The sequence below is a fragment of the Rhincodon typus genome, chromosome 2 (assembly GCF_021869965.1).
Source record: "Rhincodon typus isolate 14 chromosome 2, sRhiTyp1.1, whole genome shotgun sequence".
Classification (NCBI taxonomy): Eukaryota; Metazoa; Chordata; class Chondrichthyes; order Orectolobiformes; family Rhincodontidae; genus Rhincodon; species Rhincodon typus.
In genome coordinates this window covers 144,182,736-144,204,371 of record NC_063333.1, presented here as the reverse complement: position 1 = coordinate 144,204,371, position 21,636 = coordinate 144,182,736, and the positions used below count along the sequence as shown (strand labels likewise).

General features: G+C 38.6%; 1 protein-coding gene across 2 annotated transcripts in view; it reads right to left on the bottom strand.

Moving 5' to 3' along the window:
* Positions 1-1,708: 1,708 nt before the first annotated feature.
* The window catches only part of relch (RAB11 binding and LisH domain, coiled-coil and HEAT repeat containing), a 36,452-nt gene continuing 16,524 nt past the window's right edge, over positions 1,709-21,636 (bottom strand). The window contains exons 12-19 of one of the 2 annotated variants that reach the window (XM_048616901.1): positions 19,354-19,453; positions 16,842-16,924; positions 16,314-16,377; positions 13,946-14,084; positions 12,508-12,624; positions 10,013-10,101; positions 5,859-5,929; positions 1,709-3,011 (exon numbers count right to left, since the gene is read on the bottom strand). In XM_048616901.1, the coding sequence (XP_048472858.1) occupies positions 2,891-3,011; positions 5,859-5,929; positions 10,013-10,101; positions 12,508-12,624; positions 13,946-14,084; positions 16,314-16,377; positions 16,842-16,924; positions 19,354-19,453 (784 nt within the window). In that variant the 3' untranslated portion in view covers positions 1,709-2,890. Of the gene's footprint in view, positions 3,012-5,858; positions 5,930-10,012; positions 10,102-12,507; positions 12,625-13,945; positions 14,085-16,313; positions 16,378-16,841; positions 16,925-17,738; positions 17,822-19,353; positions 19,454-21,636 lie in introns of both variants that reach the window. The other variant, XM_048616892.1, reaches the window with a different exon arrangement.

The following is a 21,636-nucleotide window of genomic DNA, read 5'->3' as shown; positions in this document are numbered from 1 at the left end:
ATTAAATTATTTATTGCAGTGCAACTTTCGGCGGACAATAGCTAAGAACTATCAAGTCAGTAAACTGCAAGAGTACCTTGGCTGGTTCAGCGAATTCTGCCAAAGCAGCAGCTCAGGCAGAGAACAGCTTTCCAAGAACTTGGGCTTGTGACAGAAACATCGTTTACGGCAACACTCCATGCGTACATAGATGGAATTTTGTGTAGCGCGGTAGAAAGGAGGGCCAGAATCTCTCACTACTTTTCTTTGTTTATCACAAGTTAATATCCATCTTTCCTTGCCCTGGAGAGCTGCCTTCTTGAACTATTGCAGTCCTTGGGATGTAGGGACAACCACAGTGTTGTTAGGAGTTCCAGATTTGCAATTTCATCAAAAAATGAAGGAACAACAATGCAATTTGAAGTTAGAATAGTGTGCGCCTTGGAGGGGAGCTTGCGGGTGGTCCCATGTATCTACAATTGTCCTCATTCTTTTAAAAGGTAGAGTTCCTGGGTTTGGAAGATGCTGTCAGAGAATTATTTGTGTTCCTGCCGTAAATGGTAACACTACTGCTACAAGAAGGGCATTAATGTTTAAGGTTGTGAATGGGTGCAGCTCCAACAACACTCAAGACGCGACCCCATCCAGGACAAAGCAGCCCGCTTCATTGGCACCACATCCACAAACATTCAGCTCTGGAGAGAGAGTCACACTCAAGAGCAGCTCAAGTTGCACCGCATAAATTGTTATGGACCAGACTAAACCTCCTCAAAATATGTCAAGAAGATAGCCTAGATCCTAACATTTTCCTTTTTTTTGCTTAAAAAAAAAGAAAAAGAGGTAAATATAAGACGTTGCATTCCAGATGCAATTCCATTAGGCAAACTACTTCACTTTAGTGTAAAAATAAAGTGTACTTGGCTTACAGTTAAACTATGGACCGAATAAAAACTAAAGAATTGGCTTAACTGAAACTATTGAAATGCTTAACAAAATATATATTAACAACTAATTAATTATTCCAATATAGTAAAATCCCATAAACACATCCTTGGCAAAGGCAAATTCTGTAAAACAGATTGTCTCACATGAAATTCTAGAAACAGGAAGAGAATCCCAGCTTTTAGCTGTAACAGAGAGAGGAATAAGAACTGTCACATCCAGCTTCAAGATCCCAGCAACTGCAGAAAGCTAAAACTAAACATCCTGGTTCTGTGGGAGCTTGAACCCACCCAGCCAGGCTGTTTCTATTGTTCCAACATTAAAAACCCAAGGCCTCACAAGTTGTTTACTTTATTGGCTTTGAGCAGACCACTCAGTTCCTCAATCTTTCTTCATAAAAGCAACAGGACAAAATATACCTCTTGAAGGCATAGTATCTTCACAAATTTCACTACCGCTCCATAGATAGCACCTTCTAAACTGATGTCCATTACCATTTTGAAAGACAAGGGCGGTAGATAAATGGGACCACCATCACCTGCAAGTTCCCCTCCAAGCCACGCACCATCCAGAGAATACACGGATGTTATTTAGTAAAGGTTATAACTACTGAAACCAGAGCAATAACCTATCCCTCTGGATTATGAATCTAGTAATGTTACCACAATGCTACACTTTTCACATCAGAATCTATTGTTTAGGACTTCGAGTTGGGATATGTTAAGGACCTGGTATGTAGCAATGTTTCACACAATCCACCACACTAATAAATAAATAGATGAAAACAAAAATCTTTAAACTTTATTCGTGCAAGTGTTTTGGTCAGTTCCTCCATACTCAAAGGTAAGAATGCTACATGATTAACGTAAAAGGGATCGTGGCACAGAAATACTTTTATTGTTTCAATCACCATTCACAAACTATTTAAAATTACATTATTGAATATCTAATCTACTGTGTTTTGCTTGAAATCTTTCAACCAGCGCAAACAAACATTATAAGATTTATATTAAGATTACACAAACTTCCAGCTAGTGAAATATAATAATCTCCGAACTTTACATGGAAAAAAAAGTATTGCACTGCAGGTAAACAGTACACTCATGCAGCTTGCGTTTGGTTCATTTGTTCAGTTAAATGTAACCGACATCCCTTGGTCACAGTTAAAACTGAGCTGAATTAAAAGCTATGCAGGAATTCAATATTCACAGCCTTTCTGCAATGTCTTTTGATATAAACATCACAAAACAGATACGCTAATTCACATTCCTGATTTTACAAGTGTAAAGTTAGTAAAGAAATCGTGGCTTCTTCATCAACACAACTGAACTATTTAACTGCTTATTGCAAAGAAAGAGGTCATTTTTACTGCAACACAACAGAAAATAGTTCTGAATTTAAAAAGAAACACTAAGTGACAAAACAGCTTCCCTATGGCAATTTCCAAGGTCATGTATTATGCTGTAGTCTTGCTTTCTTCTGGTCGGAAGGCACAGGAATATGCTGGTGACTTTTTAATCATCAGTCAAGAATCCAGTCCATAAAAGCAGTCTGAACGGATCCCCCATAATTAAATACACAAATGGTTTTCACTTCATTATTTTGACACCGATGTGGAATTTACAATATATCCAAGAGGTTACAGATATAGTGCTTCAGTGTATAATACAAGTATTTACTGTTCAAAGTCTCATTTGCAGACTAAGGAGAAAAAAAATTGCCCATATGAGAAAATACTGGATACAGCAAAAGACAACAAAATACATAGACACCGACACTATCGTCTTTACACCCATCACACAGGAAACACAATATACACACAAAAATATTAAGTGCAAATATCTTTGGAAGTTAGAATAAAATAATTACCAGAACAAAATTGTTTAAAAAGGCAAAAAATTTACTTCAAGTACAAGATTTTTGACCGACAAGAGGTCAATTTAGTGTAAATGGACTGTCTTGCTTCAAATCACTTCTTCCTCTGGAACACATTTGCCAACATTGCACCAGAAGTGGAGAGCTGGCCCATTTTATTCAAGAACCTTGTCTTTGTGTCTTCACTTACAAGACTTGCAGCAATAGACATAGAGCTGAAGTAACAAACAAAAGACATAACTTGAGATTATGTTGAATTTGGTTGAAAACATGCTGCAAGTTCATTAACTGTTACATATTAAATAACTTTTCATCACCACAGGATTTGCATTTCATTTAAAGATACTATTTTCCACCTCAAGTTACACATCAACTTACAGTCTTTTCCAACCTACGTTAAAATTCCAAACCGCTGAAACAAAAATAAATCAACAATTGCAGGGTTAAAATACAACAGGCTAAAAATTCACCAAATATGAGAACGCCACCACCTCCAAGTTCTTCTCTAAGCCCATCACCATCCTGCCTTGGAAATATATTGTAGTTCCTTCAATAGTGCTCGGTTTTGTATACTTTTCACTGTATGCCTGTTTTTGGAGTACATGTGATAGTAAAACTCAATTCTAATTCTCTCCCTAAGGGCATTGAGAGTCTACCTACAGCACATGGACAGCAGAGGTTCAAGGTGGCAGCTCATCACCACCTTCTCAAGGGCAACTAGGGACAGGCAATAGATGCCCACATCCCTGAATGGAAAAACAAAACCAGTTTAATGGTTGTATAAAATTTTGATCTAATGGTGCCTTCTGGACTGTTTCAGTGATATCCAGTGTGAAATGGAACATCAGTGGAAAACAGCCTTAGTCTTTCAGAAGTTAGGCTGCATTCTTGCTTGGAATGTAATGCAAGGATTGCACTGTCAATGATCAAAAGTCATTACTTGCATGGCATACCCAGCCCATTTCAAGTTGCTACTGGAAACAGCAACATCAGTTCATCTACAGTTTACAGAAGCATCAAGCGAGTAACTGATTGGGCAAGTTGGGCCAGTGTACTCTGGAGTTTCAAAGAATGAGACATGATCTCATTGAAATTTACAAATATTTAAAGGGATAGAAAGGGTAGGTGAAAGTAAGATCCCAGAATCACAGAACTGTTACAGTGCAAAAGGAGGCGATTTGGCTGATTGTGCCTGCACTGGTCCTGAAACCTAATGCTGATTTCCTGTCTCTTCTCCAATGCCCTGAACTCAATTTCTATTCAAATAATTATCCAATGCCTTCTGATGTTTCCCCTGGTTGGGGAATCTAGACCCACAGGGTACAATTTAAAATCAAGGGGGATGCCATTTAGGCATGAGATGAGGAGAAATTCATTTACTCAGAAGGTTGTGAAACTTTGGAATTCTCTACTAGACAGGGCTGTAGATTCTCAGTTTTTTCAGTACGTTTAGGGTAAAGATTGACAGACTTCTGATTACCAGTGACATACAGAGTTATGGGGGTGAGTAAAAGATGTTGGTGTTTGCTCAGCCATGCTCATTAGTGCCAGGGTAGGCTTGATGGGCTGAATGGACTACTCCTGTTCCTATGATCTACTAGACAGAGGGAAGTTAATTTTATAAACTTTTCCCCTGCCACATGAAAGTAGAGGCACAAGGAGAGAAATGTGCAATTTTTCTACACTGAATATTTCTTAAGATTGGTGGGGTCGCTGATGGGAGGTCATCTTCTGAAGTCCTGCACACATTTGCACCTTCATGAAAATTCAACTATTAAAACATGATCTGTTGGAGAAAGTCTCCTTCCCTTTGTTTTAAAGCACTAGAGATGGAGTACTTAATGGAAAAATATGACTGCGACATTGCCTACTTGGAAACTGACGCTTACTTTTTGAACAGCTTACAGCTACGACAGCAAAGCACAGATACAACCCAGCTTGTTAAAACACTTCAGATATTCGGACAGACAGGGGGTGCCTCCAGTACAGTCTATCCATTTACACTATGCACCACAACTTGCCACATTAAAGCAAAGGACCACATGGACGTTCATTTGAAAACTCAAATAATCTGAAACGCTAACCCATTTTTAGAGGTCTGTCATAAAAACCCGAAAGAACGGTGGATGCTGTAAATCAGAGACAAAAATAGAAATTGCTGGAAAAGCTCAGCAGGTCTGGCAGCACCTGTGGAGAAAAATCAGAGTTAATGTTTCAGGTCGAGTGACCCTTCCTCAGAACCTCTCCCCACAGATGTTGCCTGATCTGAACATTTCTAGCAATTTTTGTTTTTATTCTGCTTGAATTTTTTTTTTTGTTTTAAAAACACATTTTTAAATTCCAGGCAGAAAGCAGCAGACATCTCTGGAGTTTGTCCGATTTATGTTTAAAGGTAGAAAAGAATGTTCCCAGGTTTTACATAAAGCAGGCCAAAATGCTTCCGTAAGTGACACTTAGACAGAAATTTTCTCTGCCTTTCTATCCTGAAAGGTAATGATAAGATTCTAGCAAAACTACGGTCTAGCCACAGAAAGTGTAGTCTGATGAAATGCAACTTTTTTGAGACACTTGAGGTTTAGAAGTAAAATCGTTTATTCTCATTCACTCCCCCATCTCCATCAGAAGTTTGGCTATCTTATCAGAACATCAAACTACGTCCTTTGTCATGATTATGTCATGTCACCCTGCTTTTCCCAATCCCTAAAATGAAACCAAGAACTGTGGATGCTGGAGATCTGAAACAAACAGACAGAAATCACTGCAGAATCTCAGCGGGTCTGACAGCTTCTGTGAACGGAGAAACGGTTAACATTTGGCATCTACCTGCTCACTCCTTTCCCCTCCCCCCTCCTACACTCCCCACACCTCTGCCAATCAGCACAACACCACCTTTCCTAGCTGCCATCAGTTCTCAAGAAGGGTCACTGGGCTTAAAACATTAACTCTGTTTTTCTCTTCACAGGTACTGCCCGAACTTACCAAGTTTCTCCAGCAATTTCTGTTTTTGTTTCCCAATCCCTTGGCGGTCTCACCAACATAAACAACAGATTGTGAATAGTTACCTCTGGGGCTCTTGGGCTGTCCTGTTTTCTACCTTCTGTTCACATTCCTTAATCATGGAGCCGAGAATAACCTGAAAGGGAGCACAGCGAGTAGCACCTCAACTTTTATTATTTTAATACATGTAGCATATATTTGCACACGAAACAACTAATTGTATTTGTCCAGCACCTTTCATGACAGCCAACCAAGTATCCTGGAAGTGTGTATGCTTTCCTTCCGTAGTGACATTGAGTCAACCCAGAATCAGGCCAGTTGCAGCCAAAGTGGTCAATGCCAACATTTATTCTCCACAAAAGCCTCCTTCCATCCTACCTGCCCTTGTGTTTATGGTCATTTGAAAACATCTTGCTCTTAACTCTGTTTTTCAGAGAGTTTCACACTTTGCCCTTGGATACTGCAAACATTAACTGCAGAAGGACTGATGTTTGGTGCATTTTTTTTTCTTTCAGTTTACGCAAAAGTACCATAAATCATACGCAAGGGCAGTTGCAGATCTCCACTTTACCAACGTTCCATACTTCTAAACCATTTCCAAATCCAAACCAGATGAAGAATGCCCTAACGTAGTAAGTATTTCAAGTTTCTAGATGCTTTTGGATAACTGGATATTTGTCTGCCTATTCTCCTATTAATTCAATCATAGCTGATAATCACAAAGGGAGTCATAGCTTTTGAGTGTGAATAGATTATAAAACACATAGCTGGAACATGACATGCAAGGCTAGGTTACTTCGATACTCAAAAGGCAAATTGCACTGATCGCTTGTTTCATTTTGGCACTGACACATCATCCACTGTTGAAAGAAGAAATGACTGAAAATTCACACTATTCTACTCAATAAGCAGTCCGAGGGGTTCTAAGCTGGTATATCTATACAAGGGCACCATTGTGGGTTGGTCAATGAGCCACCTGGGATACTGGCTTGAAGCTCGTGAATGATTCTTTGTGCATGGAGAAGGATGGAACAACACAAAATGAATGTTTCAAAACCACCCAGAGAGTGACCAGCAAATGACCTTGACCTTGGTATTTGGAGATGCAGGCAGAAGCACAGCCTGACACAGTGAGCACACCAGTTAGTAACTCTTCTTGTTTAAGTGCTTGCACCGTGCAGTCCAGCTGAAGTTTGTCCCCGCAGCAGTAAGACAGATGCTGAAGGCCCAGCCTACAACTATTAATATCAAATTAAACCAAACATGATGCAGGAGGGAAGCTCCATGTAGTCAGTTGTAATAACTTTCACTCTCAGGTTGTGAATGTGGGAATGATCAATATTGCAACAAAAAAAACAAAAAAACAACAAATAGGTACTTGAAACAAACAGATCTGCAGTGTTAGTGGATGAAATGAGGGCAACTAGCCAGTATAGACTGGACAGGCTGAATGGTCTCTGCCTGTGCCCTAAACAACAACGAAGCTATGACAGAACAGGAGGCCAAAATATCAAACATTTTACTTAGTTTAGTTTTTGAAGGTCCTACATTCCACTTTTTGCTTAACCAAGTCTTAAAATTGAATTTACAATAGAGAAAAACAACTTGGATTGGGAAAAGTTGCAGTTAATTTGTACAGTCAAGTAATATCATAGGTAAGTCACATGGAAGATAATAGAGAAAAAAAAGCAAATGTAACCATGACAATAAACATTAAGTAAGACCTGTTTCTTTATACTGTTTCCCCTGAACCATGTGTAAGATTTGCATTCGGCAGTTTGTGTGCTCAAGTGTGACTGACGTGCACGCATTGAGGGAGTTTCACACTCCATCTGGTTCAGGTTGTACTTAACCCAAGATTGTCCAGTGCTGTGTGCGTCTGCGCTACCTTGCCAAATGCGCATCATGGCTTAGTGCCACTCTCGTGCCTTTTCCCCATATCCAAATGCATTGTTTCTATTCAATGAATCATCCAATACCCACTTGAATGGCTCCACTGACTCGGTCCCTACCATATTTCCAGGCAATGCATTCCAGGTTGGAAACACTCGCTATGTGAAAGCTTTTTTTTTCCCCCCCAAGATCACATTTGTGATGTTTGCAGATCACTTTCAATCTCTGCCATTCTCTGGGAACAGTTTTTCCCTAGCTACTCTACCCAGACCTCTCAACTTTGCAAACTTTCATCAGATTTCCTCTTAGCCTGCTTGTCTCCAATGAGAACAGTCCCACCTTCTCAAATACATTCTCATAACTGAAGCTTTTCATTCCTGAAACCATTTGTGTGAATTTTTTCTGCACTCTCTACAATGCATTCACACCCTTCTTGCAGTGTGGCACCCAGAGCTGTACACAATCCCCCAGCTGCGATCAAACAAATGTATAAATTAAGCATAACCTCCTTGCACATGTACTCCATGCCTCTATTAAAGCAGCCCTGGGTATTATCTGCATTAACTGCTCTCTCTACCGGTCCTGCCACCTTCATAATCCAGGCACATCTACACCCATGCCCCTCTGCTCTAGTAACCCTTTAAATAATGCATTCCATGTTTTATAATATCTATCAATGTTTTCATGTCAAAATTAATCATTTCACACTTCTCTGCATTGAACTTCATCTGTCACCCATCTGCCCACAACACAAACTTGTCACTGTCCTTTTGGAGTTCTACACACACTTCCTCAATTTAGCATGTATCCATGTGGTACTGCCTCTTTCAATCTATGAGCTACATGTCATGTTTTCTCACAAGTCTGTTATGTTTTTTTCCCTTTATTCATTCACGGGTTTAGGGAGTCACTGACCAAGCAGCATTTATTGCCCATCCCTAATTGCCCAGAGGGCAGTTAAGAGTCAACCACATTGATGTGGGTCTGGCATCACCTGTAGACCAGACCAGGTAAGGATGGCAGTTTCCTTCCCTAAAGGGCATTAGTGAACCAGATGGGGTTTTCCTGACAATCAACAATGGACACCATTAGATTCTTAATCCAGATATTTACTGGATTCAAATTCCAACATCTGCTGTGGCAGGATTCGAACCCAGGTCCCCAGAACATTACGTGGGTCTCTGAACTAACATCCCCAGTGATAATGCCAGTAGGCCATAGTCCCACATGGGGAGGCAATGTCGAATACTTTTTGACAGTCCACATAAAAGAACATGAACAGCAGTACTCTCATAAACCCTCTGTTACTTCAAAAACCTCCAGCAATTTAGTCAAACATAATTTGCCCTTTAGAAATCCACGCTGGATCTTCCTCAACTATCCACTTTTAATCGATGCAGCTACTACATATAACCCAAAAAGTCATATGCAGAAGTTTCTCCAGCACTGAATTTAAACTGACTGTTCTGTAATTGCTGGGCATGTCCTTACAAACCATTTTGAAAAAGATAATAATATTTGCATTCTTGATGCCCTCTGGTACTTCCCAAATCTAGTGAACACTGAAAGATACGACAAGTGCACCTGCAATTTTCCACCCTTACCTCCCTCAACACCCTTGGGTGGATTTCATCCAGTACCGGTGCCTTGATAACTTTAAAGTATCAATAGCCAATCCAATTTAATTCTTTGTCAATTTGAACACTTCTAGTGACAGAGCTTCCTGCAGTCTCACCTGGGCAACATTGACCTTCTTGGTTGATACAGACACAAAGTACTCTTTTAACAGCTAAATCATTAATCTTGCCTTGTGTGTAAATCCCCTCTTTTAGTCCATGATCAGCCCTACACCTCCTTTTACCAGTCTTTTACTATTTATTTGCCTAAAGACAACTTTGGGATTCTCCTTCATGTTATCTGTCAGTCTTTCCTCGTAATTCTTCAATAGGCTTAGTTTAGGGTGCAGATTCCCTTTCTCAAAGAGCATTAGTGAACCAGGTAGGTTTCAATGACAATCGGCAGTCATCAGGCCATTTTTTTATGGAATTCAAATTTTGTCACTTGCCGTGGTGGGATTTGACTTCATGTCCCCAGAACATTAGACTGAAGCTCTGGATTACTAATCCAGTAACTTGACAACCACTCCACCAACATCCTTCACTTTGAATTCTGGTTGGGGCGGATGGGTTGCTGGTCATTTGTGCTGAAACAATAAACTACATATGTCAATTATTCAATAATGGAGTGCTCGTCAGCTACATATAAAGGAGATGGGGGTGGGCGGGGAGGGGGAGTGCACGGGATCACTTAATTTGTCGGTACAAACCTCATGCTCTGGCGAAAGGTGCTCCATATCCGTTCGCAAACACTTCAGTCCAGGGAGAAAATGGCATACCATCAGTTCTTCCGAAATAACTGAAAGCACAACTGTTAAGGATAGTTACCTTCCAACTTCATTTTAAAATACACTGACTAACCATTTTAATGCCACCAAATAGCTTCCGGTTTGAAAACATGAGCACATTCACAGTCTTAGGACACAGCTCCTTTCAAAAAAAAAAATCAGAGTTTTAATAAAAATTACTGTCAGAGAAATAGGAGGGTGACAGAACATGAAGAATTTACGCAAAGCTATTGTATGGCTACCAGTCCATCATTCACCTCCCCTGAATGAGTAATGAAATTTTCTGATAACATTACACTTTATTCAACATAGCACTCACATTTAAAATAAGGCAACACATTAAAAACTAATTACAAACTAGGCATTAGGAATGATCATAAGAGAGATTAAGATACATATTGGGTTATAAAATTGTAAACGGAATGACTAAATGGACAGTCTTGGTTTCTGGCCAAACATTTGTATTTTTTCACATTTATCTGAAACATAGCAAGTTCTTTGAAGTTAAAAGCTGTGAAACATAAGCCCCGAGTAATTGCTCTATTCCCCAAGGCTTTGACAGAATTCATAAGACCATAAAAGTTTTAACAAGCTTTAAAATGATTCATTATTTTTGCAGTCTCATAAATCAGTGTTTGGAAATTACTTTGAGGCTAAGAGATTCGGATGACTGATTCAGATTTAGAACACTGGATGGCATGAAAAGAAAAGCTATACATTTTTGAATTAGTATTCTTCAAAATGAAGTATGTTTACAAATTTTAGAAATGGACCCATTACCCAGATCCTGAGCTTTTCTTAGCATTTCTTCCACTAATTAAACTTTGAATGATTTTGCCATGAACTGGTTGTAATGTTAACTATAAGACACTGGAAACTAACTGTCAAACTTAATTACTGTCAATTTCTGGGTGGGGAAAAGGTGTAGGTTATGTAGAAGAAATGGGAAAGACTGCCTAAATTTACTTTGGTTCATCTTGCTTCTGCATTTTTCACAAAAAAAAGTTGATTGTCTTCTAAACCCGTGCAGTCCTTTTAAAAGTTAAAATCAGGAGCTTTAAGTTAAAACTACAATGTTTTCTATAAGAAAGTAGAGCTGATAATGAAGAAATGTTGTTGTTTTTCCTGGCCATGGAGGAACAGCCAGTCATTCATAGTGGTCTAATTCAGAATAGGTGGACAACCATATACAATATCAAGATGGAAAAATAAAATCAAAAGATGAGGGTGCTGTTCCTGAATACATTTAACAGTCCTTCACACTCAAAGTGTTTGATACTCTCAGACTGTAAACAAAAATAGAAAGTGCTAAGAGACTTAGCAGGTTTGGCAGCATCTGTTGAGGGGAGATTGGTGGGGGGAAAAGAGTTGGGGGGGTGAAGAGAGAGACAGAGACAGAAAAACAGAGTTAATGTTACAGGTTATAAACACAAAGAGCTGGAGAAACTCAGGAGGTTTGGCAGTAACTGTGGAGAGATACAGGGTTAATGTCTTGAGTACAACAGGATTCTTCTTTTTAACACCAAATTTAAGTTTCTCCAGCACTACATTTTTCCCAGATATTGAGCATGCACAGTATTTTGCTTTTGTTGTAGATTTTAACATTTTATTTTCTCTTTTGCTTTTGGTTTTATCCTCTCATTGTTAGCTCCTAATGATGGACAGATGATTTTGCTACCCACACTTACCGTATATATAGATCCTTCCTACAAAAATAAAAAAGGTCCCATTACAATTCCTTTTGTACTAGCACAATGAACACTTCTGCCATTTAATCTCTCCCACCTAGAACTCCACTATATCTAATCTAGTTCTTACATTGTGGAATTTATCTCTGGTCCACCACTGTCTGACAAAATAATTTCTAAATGTGGACACAGTCTCGTCCAGTCATTATTTTTATATGCCTTGATTCAATCATTTGAGTCCAGGATGGGGACCAGAACAGGTAAAACTACAATCATATTGATGTGTAATATATGATACAACTCCTTACTTGGGAAGTTTACAAAAGTGTTAGCTTGGATCTATCTGGCTGCACATGGCTCAGGTCCAAAACAGAGTTCTAATGACAAGGTACATGAAAATTCTCTGCATGTGTTCAAATACTCTCACTTATGTAATTAGCTGTTTTAAAAATATATTTCTCTTAAATCAAAGGTTATAAAAAAATATTACTTAACAATTTATTAGTTAAATAAACCACAAGCAAATTAAGAGCTGCTGAAATGCTTAAACTTAGAAGTAATCTTTGTTCATACAAATGCATTAACCAGTGATGGGATTAAAAATATAAATGGTAATTAAATAAAAACAATTTAAATGGAGGCATTCAAATTTTTCGGAAGGGTAATGCTTTTCCCAATTCACTTGTATGAGGTCAGCGTAAACATTAGGTGCATTATAGAAAAGGATACAGCAACAGGACAATGCACTATAGGCTTCAAACAACTGAATGGCAATGTCCAATCTTTTTGTGTCAATTGCTTGCTGGTTGTTTGAGATCGCCAACTTGTGTAGGTTAGGGAGAACAACTGTGTAAAAAGGGGGGAAAAAAGACAGTGGGTAACTTTTGTTTTAAAATGGAAGGTGAACCTGCCTTTTCTTTTACATAGAACATTACATCTTCATTTAGCATGTGCTGAGGGTCTGCATCAAAAAACAGACCCAGCCAAACAAACCCTTGTATAAAGCCAGCTATTTGTATGCCTCATTTCAGCTTCTCCTGCTTTTCCTCCAAATGTTTTATTTTTAATGTATGGGAAAGTACCTGGTTTCCACTTCAAGACTTGCAGCTCACATGCAAAGCAAAGTGCATGGAGGCAGGCTACAAGAGCATAAGATGTAGGAACTGAATCAAGCCATTCCACCCATCGAGTCTGCTGCACCATTTGATTATGGCTGATGTTTCTCAACCCCATTTTCCTGCCTTCCCCCTGTAACTAGTGATCCCCTTATTAATCAACAACCTATTTCTGTCTTAAATACACTCAATGATTTGGCCTCCACAGCCTTCTGTGGCAATGACTTCCAGAGTTACTGGAGCACTGATGTAACACTGAGATCATCTTTCCCTTTCTGCTCCCCATTTAGTTAACATTTTAATTTCCTGCTAACATCTCTTTTGTACCCTTTCAGTCATCACAACATAGGGAAGGGTCTCACTGTTTGACTTCTCCTACAATATAAATGGGAAATCGGATTCTAATAAGCCACATGTGCAATAAAATAAATTACACTGTGGAACCAGGACAGACCGACAGCATACAGGCAGTATGCGAACTCCGCCACATGGGATAGCTAGTGAGTGAGATGAAGTTACAGTGCCATAATTTATTTGAAGTCTGGCAAGTGTTACAAGGATCTATATTGTCAACAGGAAAAAAAAAAGTCAACTATACAAAGAAGACCAGTTATTCTTCCTATCAATGGAATAATTTATATATAAAAACAAAGATATTCAATTATCACTAGTGACTCTTTCCAAGACAAGGAGTAATGTGGTGCCCACTCAACTATATATACAATTACAGTTACAATAAAACATGCCTGCCAAAGGCAGACATCTTGACTTTTATGGAAGTAAGGTGTCATTTTCTTTTCTTTCTTGCACTTGATCTAATTCCTTCACCACTCCTTGCATTACAGAGGTTGAGGACCATCTACGTACTGAAGGTCTCAGAATTTATCCAGATATTACCAACGTACAATCTCTGGAATACCTCCAAATAATAGTTAATCTACATATTAACTTTTGATGCAAAACCTGTTAAAGCTTAATATGTAATTAAAAGTATGAATTCTGGTATTGGTGAGGAAAGCAAGGTGATGTACAGCATTAAAAAACAAACATACATTCATCCCTAAATCTTGGTTCAGCATTCGGCCCAACTCTTCCAAAAGTCTTGATTATTTCCACGTGCAGAGAGTGTTGATCATGGTACTGTGGATCTTCAAGAAACGAAGCCAACTGCATCTTGACTCTTTCCAAAAGCTGTTAAAATGAAGTGGAGGGAGTCAATTAGCATTTAAACACCCAGGCTGCTACAAAAAAATTTGAATCTCGGTCATTTCATATTGCATTCTTGCTAAAGACAGAGCCAAAAACTTGTTAAACAATGGACTCTATTCCTATTCTGACTGTGTTATGATCCCAGTTGATGGTACTACTGAACAGATCAGATTCCAAAAGAAACCTAGCTTGATAGATCTTTTTATTTTTGTTTTGTTAGTTAACATGGTCAGTCATTTTCATATGAGGCTGCAGTGTTTTTTTAAAAAACAAAGTTTATTATAGAAAAGAAGAAATAAAAAGTTATCTAAATACAGAAGACAGTTAGAAGGATACCACAACATACACCAAACAGTTTTTACGTTTCCCGATGCCATTATAGAGACTCAGGTCCAGAGAAATTACAATCCCGATCTTAGATTTTTAGGGTTCGACTTAACTGACTCCATCCAGGCTCTTTCCTTTGGATTGTGCGAAGAGTTTACTGAGTCCTTTCCAAATCTGTCAACGTGAACTTTTCACAAATTACAGAACTTCAACTTTGACAGTTTAAATGACCTTCAGGTTTCTAACCAAACTCTCCTGGCTTGAAAGCTTCATAAACTAAATCCTTCTGCTATGGTGCCTTCTTCCCTGCCACAATTACTACTTCTATGATGGAAGGTAAACTGGCAGCTAAACTCAACACTGGGGAGAGAACATTACTGCAGATGTTGGAATCTGTACTGAAAACAAAAACAAACAAAAAAAAAAATGCTGGAAATCACAGTGGGTCAGACAGCATCCACGGAGAGACAGCAAGCTAACAGCTCTGATGAAGGGTCATCTAGACTCAAAATGTTAGCTTGCTCTATGCCCATAGATGCTATGTGACCCATGGATTTCCAGCACTTTTTGTTTTCAGTCAACACTGATGACTTCTGAACTGAATTAATAAATAAACTTGCTCACCCTAGATTCTTTTGAATTGAAAACACAGTTAATGACCTTACATGCATATACTACAGGTCATAAACCCAACGGTGTAAACACCTTTCTTTTAACGCCATAGAGTCTGCAGTCTCCTACTCTCTGACAAAATGTTGGAATTAAACACTTTTCCAGAAGGACTCCCTGAACTTGTTTTTGTTTTGGAAAAGAAAACCCTTCACAGAAATAACCAACACCCAGCTGCCTTTATTCTGAAATCTAAATTCCAAAAATATTAATACATGTATAAAAGTTATACACCTATCACCACATCAGGATAATCTTCAGTTGCTGAAAAAAAACAAGTTAACTGGCATCAAAAACAGGAAACATATAGCACATCAATCAGTAACCTGGAAAAAGAAAAGCTGGGCATGGGTCACTAGTTAATTGGACTCTTTACAAGTGCTGTGAATGTCTATCCAGTGACCATGATCAATTCTTCTCTCTTCAGCTTTGCAAAGCCCCGTAAAAGTGTCTCATCTGTCTTTGTGCAATCCTTACAAAAGAAACTTCACCCAAACCTAACACTTTTTAAAAAAAATATACTGTTAATTTCCACTATTTCAGCCTTGACTTGGCTTAAATCATCAACTTGTGTTGTTTATGGATCTTTTCACCATAATTTTAATGCATGTACAAAATTAATTATTTTTAGTCAGTCTTCATCATTAACTTAAAACTAGACACAATGCCCGAAATACTCAGCAGGTCTGGCAGCATCTGTGAAGACATACAGATACAATACATTTCAGGCCAACAGCCTTACTCAGAACTGAAAAAAAGTTACAGATATGACTGACTTTAAGCAAGTGCATTTAATTTCTCTTTGTGATTGACCATTCCCTTTAACTCTTTTGTTTTATTTGCACTTGCTTGAAGTCTGTTTCACTTGTTAAAGAGTTTCCACTTCTGAAAAAACATCAATAAGCCAAAACTTGAACTATTTCTATGTTCACAGATGCTGCCAGATCTATTGAGTTTTTCCTGTGTCTTCTATTTATACCTGAAACACTTGGCTTTAGGATGATCAGTTTGCCTTGAAGCATGTAATAAATCACAAAGGCATTCAATGTTTCAAGCTCAACTGTTTTCTTCAAGTCTGTATCGGATCATTGTATCAAATAATGGGCATTGTATCTATTATGTATTATAGTTACAACCTGCCAGGTCTGAGGTGTTAAACAACAAATAGACACAGTGCAACAGATATTCAAATCAGTTTGTCTTTTATGACTGTACCTCTCTCTGGGTTACTGTTTCCATAATAGTGCCAAAAGCAGGTATTGTAGCTATTCGTACTGAGCTGGAAAGAGGAAGAAAAGTGTTAGCATCTTTGCACCTCCATAAAGTATCAATGTAAAATATACACATATTTGCAGTATAAGTTAGTGTGTAAGTTTTGTTAGACTGTTTAAACATAAACGTTAGTGTGAATAAAATCTAAAATATACAATTTCCTCATCAGCACTTCATAGATGTCAGAGATGGTGACTGCAGAGTACGTCAAACATTTATATTACAAAAGGCAACATGTTCAAATATGAACTGTGATGCATTTGAGCACAACTTACAAAGGGAAGCTAATTTAATAAGGTTTAAGCAACAGATTGCTATAAACAGAATTATCAGTTGGTCAGCTATCAAATCTGGCGAGAATACTGCAATGTTATTTCACAGAAGTCAGTGTCAAAATTGACAGTTAGGTTTCTTGCTCTCTTCTGCTTTTTTTTTCTGTTTAAGTCTATGGTCTCAGTCTGAACAACTCACAATTCAAGGTCACTGGATAAGGTAACAAGAGCCGGTGCAACCCGCTTGTCAATTAAGGCTTCATTCATGCCTCGCACGATCAGCTGTAACCAGTCAAAAAAAAAATGCAACAAAAATAAAACAAAACAACACATTGATGAAAAGGATTGATTAGTTAACAGAGAATGAGCACTCAGACTCTCAGTTCATTCAAGGAAGTATTCACACACGATAAAGGCAAGGCATATGGCACATGCTCAACAGCTAGTTAATATCAACCTGTGAGAAATTAGTTGGTTAAACAAAATCCACGCATCCCTTTTGCTCTGAAAAAAAAATCACCCGTCTAATTTGATATTTTGCTAAAATAGCTGTATTGGGAGGCCAGATTTCATTAGATTTGAAGTTTATGGAAGTAAATGACAGGCAAAACAGAAATAACAGAAGTTTGGAACCACTGTGCCAATCAATACGAAAGATTTCTCTGTGGTAAAACCAATGTATCTGAAGGTGGTGACTTCAGCCACAAAAACTTGTTACACAACAAAAACTCATCAACCTCAATTAAAACATTGCATAATTGGGGCTTATTTGCATGACACGCAAAGTGCTTTTCTCAAGATTTTGAATGACATTGATGTGAATGATTACAAAAATGGATCGAGTTATTTACAAAGCTCATTGTTCCCAGTGTTCCACAATCTCAAAACTGGGACAAGGAGCCATGCGTTGCAAAACAAGCATGTTTTAGTCACAGTCAATTCTAACATAAGCTTGCACATTTAACAATGCCTGCAGCAGCTGGTTACAAGATTAGCTGTGCATCGCTGCAGTGAGAGTAAGTGAACAAATCAAAGGGTGATTTCTCAGCAAAGTACCGAAAAGTGATGCGCTTTAACCGGTTAGGAAGAAACTTACATTTCAGGGTCACTGGAGAGAGTGATAAGAGCAGGGACAACTCTCTGGGCTACCAGAGTTTCATTCACCCCCTTCACCAACAGCTGATTGGGCAGAACAAGGGATGTCACATGTGATACGTAGAAAGAGTGAGCAGAGTATCATGGGAAGTAGCATGGCACATCGAAGAGAGAGAAGAACAAAAGAGCAAACAAAAATTAGAGAAGCAACAATTTCTACAGAACAGCTCAACATTTACAGGGTTTGAAACACTACAGCAGCTCAAAATTTCTATGAAATAGCAACACATACCAAAGCTGATCAGCTGATCTCTCAGATTTATTTCCGAAAAGAATCCCACAATATCAAACAAAAACTGATAATTAGCTGTCTCACATCTATAACATTGGAGGAATTATTTTATATTAATATTGCTGCCCACAGAAGTAATCCAATATAAAAAAAAACAACTTTCTGGCCTACTTATTAAGGAATAATTCAAAGCGCATCTAAATCCCTACAGTGCATTTTGGGTGTGTGAAATAAAAAAATTATTAGAGGTTACCACTTGCATCAAATTTATTCCTCAAATGACAGAAACTGAGCTCAAAAAATTATTTTTTTCCAAATAATAACATATATAAACAAACTTTACCAGGGCCAGTATACAGTGAGTGGATAGATGTGCATTACAAAGTCTACTTTTTCTGGGTATATCCCTGGGATTAGTCATTCAATGACAGATCAAGTTCTAACTGTAACGTTCTAGATTCCACAACCTGCTGGCTACCGGTTAGTAAATATACTTAATAATGTAGCTTAAAACACATTTTCCCCCTATAAAATGAAGGGTAAATGTGAAATGAGAACCTCATTTATAAAAATAAAAATATCCAATGAGCCTGCTTTGCCATTCAATTTCAAAGCTGATTTTCCTCCATGTCATATTCCTGACCTATTGGATGCCTTAGTTTCCAAAAATCTCCCAATTGTTATTTTGAATATGCTCATCTGTCTGCAGCTCTCAGAGTCAAAGAATCCTTCTCATCTTAGACCTAAATAGTGATTTATTGCCACGAGACATAGCCTCTTAACTCCTTCCCCTCCCTAGATTTTCCATTCACAGTAAATAGACTCTCAGACTCTAGTCTGTCAAGTCATACCCACAAAGGCCACCACCAACATCCCCACTCCGCTGAAACTTCTTCCCCGAATTTGAAATTGAAGTACTACCAGCAGACACAGTCTTGCAGTGCACAACGCTGTTCAAAAATATCTGTGTTGAATCAGGTCTGCCAGCTTTGGTAAGGTACAGAAGCACAAAAGGATCTCACCCTGGCAGACAAAGCTTACATTTTAAAGCAAGGAAGAATCTAAAAAACACTTTGATCGACTAAAACACAGTAGCTGATAACAAAAGTAATAATTGCAATCACACACAATTCTACGTTAATAGATATTTCACTACGGTAACATTTTATATTGAAGTCATTCAACTCCCATTCGGCTGTACTCGAGAACGGCAAGTACTGCCCTATTAATATCTATATTACGTAGAATATCAATAGCATTTTCAGGAAGCTGATTTTTTTTACATTTGATTTTTGTTAAAGAATGATTTCATTGAAATTCTTACCTCAAACATTCTAGCAGCAGTGCATCTAACAAGCGCTGAAGTGTGCACAACACCATACCACAAAACTGTTAACAGCAGCTCATGGTATGCTGGATTTGCTCTAGCAAAATAAGCAGAATTAGAAAGATCAGACTTAAAACAATTAATCGAACATTTAAGTGCTTTTGGGAAAGCCATATCCTTCCTATACAGACTCAACTCCAATAGTGTTTTCCCCTCCCACTACTCCTCTGCTACCCACAAACATTCCAGATTTCTGATGAAAGCATTTTAAACAAAAGTAATTGTTCAGACAGCCCTCTTTGACACCTACTTTACAATCATGATTGAAGTTGCAGGATTATGTTGATCAAGAAGGTTAAAACTACAATGGGAAATTCCAGTCTTTAGCCAAAATAAAAATGAGATGAATCAGTTTGGAGCAACTCTCTGCTCAAAGAAATTAAAATAATTTTGGCTGTCACGAACCAATTAAACTAATCAAAAAGTACAGAATGAATAGAATAGACATGTCAGTTCTCTACTTCTGGCCACTTAGGAATCCTTCAGTGATCACAGTAAATCCAAACAGATCAAAGTGGAAATTAAAACAATTGATTGATTCCATTGGGAAATAAGTAGTTAGGATAGAAAAGGAACCTACAACATCAGAACCAACTCTCCAAAAGATGCTGAAACGGTGTGGAGCTTCCAAGGCAGGACAATCAAAGTGGCAACAAATGTAAAGGGGAAGAAAAGTACTTGGGATCATTCAAAGCCAAGGGGACAGAGGAAAGGGAAATACCGCAAGAATGAAAACTTAAGAAGGAGCCAGTGAAATGAAGCAATGTTAAGGAGGGCATCTGACAGCATTTGAACAGCAACACAATACTAAAATGCTTTAATTGGATTATTGCAGATGACAAAAAAAAACTGGTGGTGCTGTTGATGGCAAAGAGGATCATCTCAAATTACAATCTGATATTGATCAGCTGGCAAATTGGGTAGAGCAATGGCAGATGAAAATTAGCCCTAATAAGTGTGAGGTGATGCATTTTGGGAGGTCCAAATTGGGAAGAATTTACACAATGGATGACAGTTCCCTGGGGAGTACTGAGGAACAAAGGGACCTTGGTGTACAAGTCCATGGATCTCTGAAGGTGTCAGCACAGGTAGGCAGGTTGGTGAAGCATGTGGGATGCTTGCCTTCATTAGCTGGGGCTTAGAATAAAGGAGCAAGGAAGTCTTGTTGCAACTTTATAAAACATTGGTTAGACCACAGATGGAATACGGTGTGCAGTTCTAGTCACCACACTAGCATAAGGATGTGATTGCACTGGAAAAGGGTGCAGAAGAAATTCACCAGGTTGTTACCTGGGATGAAAAGTCTCAATTAGGAGGACAGACTGGATAGGCTGGGTTGGTTTTCCCTGGAGCGGAGGTGGTTTGAGTAGGGGCGGGAGGAAAAGAGAGGTGTGTGCACTGATTGAGGTATACAAAATGATGAGAGGCATAGACAGGGTAGATCATGTGAATCGTTTCTCCATGGCAGACATATCTAAAATCAGAGCGGACAAATTTAGGGTGAGAAGTTTAGGGTGAGAAATATGGAATATGCTGCCTGAGGGGGTGGTAGAAGCAGGTACTATTTCAGCAGTGAAGCAGTATCTGGAGGAGCACAAAATGCCAGGCATAGTAGGCTATGGATCAAGTGCAGGTAAATGGGATCAGTATGAGTTCGGTTTTTGTGGTCAGCGGAGACATTGTGGGCTGAAGGAAATGTTTCTCTGCTGTATGACTCTTGGGAAAAGGATGGTTAAACATGGGAGTTTAAGAAGGAAAAAAAGAAATAAAAGCTCTCATGAGGAATTAAAGTGAGGGCAGTGAAAGACAACTGGAAGGGAAAGTGGCTGAGTGAAGAGTAAATTAAATGGAAAATGAGGTCTGTTTGCTTGCAATGTTTACAAATGTGGGAACTAGGTTTAGGTCAAGGAAGTGGTTTACAGCCTCAGAAAAGGCAGGAACTTAAGCGCAGTCAGAAGTCAGAAGTCAGGAGATCAATGAGATTACAGCTACCATTAGAGACTGAAGGTATTGTCCTATGATACCATGCACTGGCTATAAAATGCAGACAAAAATAAGATCATAGGAAACAAATAAGGGCAGATTAGTCTGGACAAAGGAATAGGCTGAAGAGTAAGGGGAACTGTAGTTGTAATGGGGGGATAGTAGGAACTGCAGATGCTGGAGAATCTGAGACAACAAGGTGCAGAGCTGGATGAACACAGCAGGCCAAGCAGCATC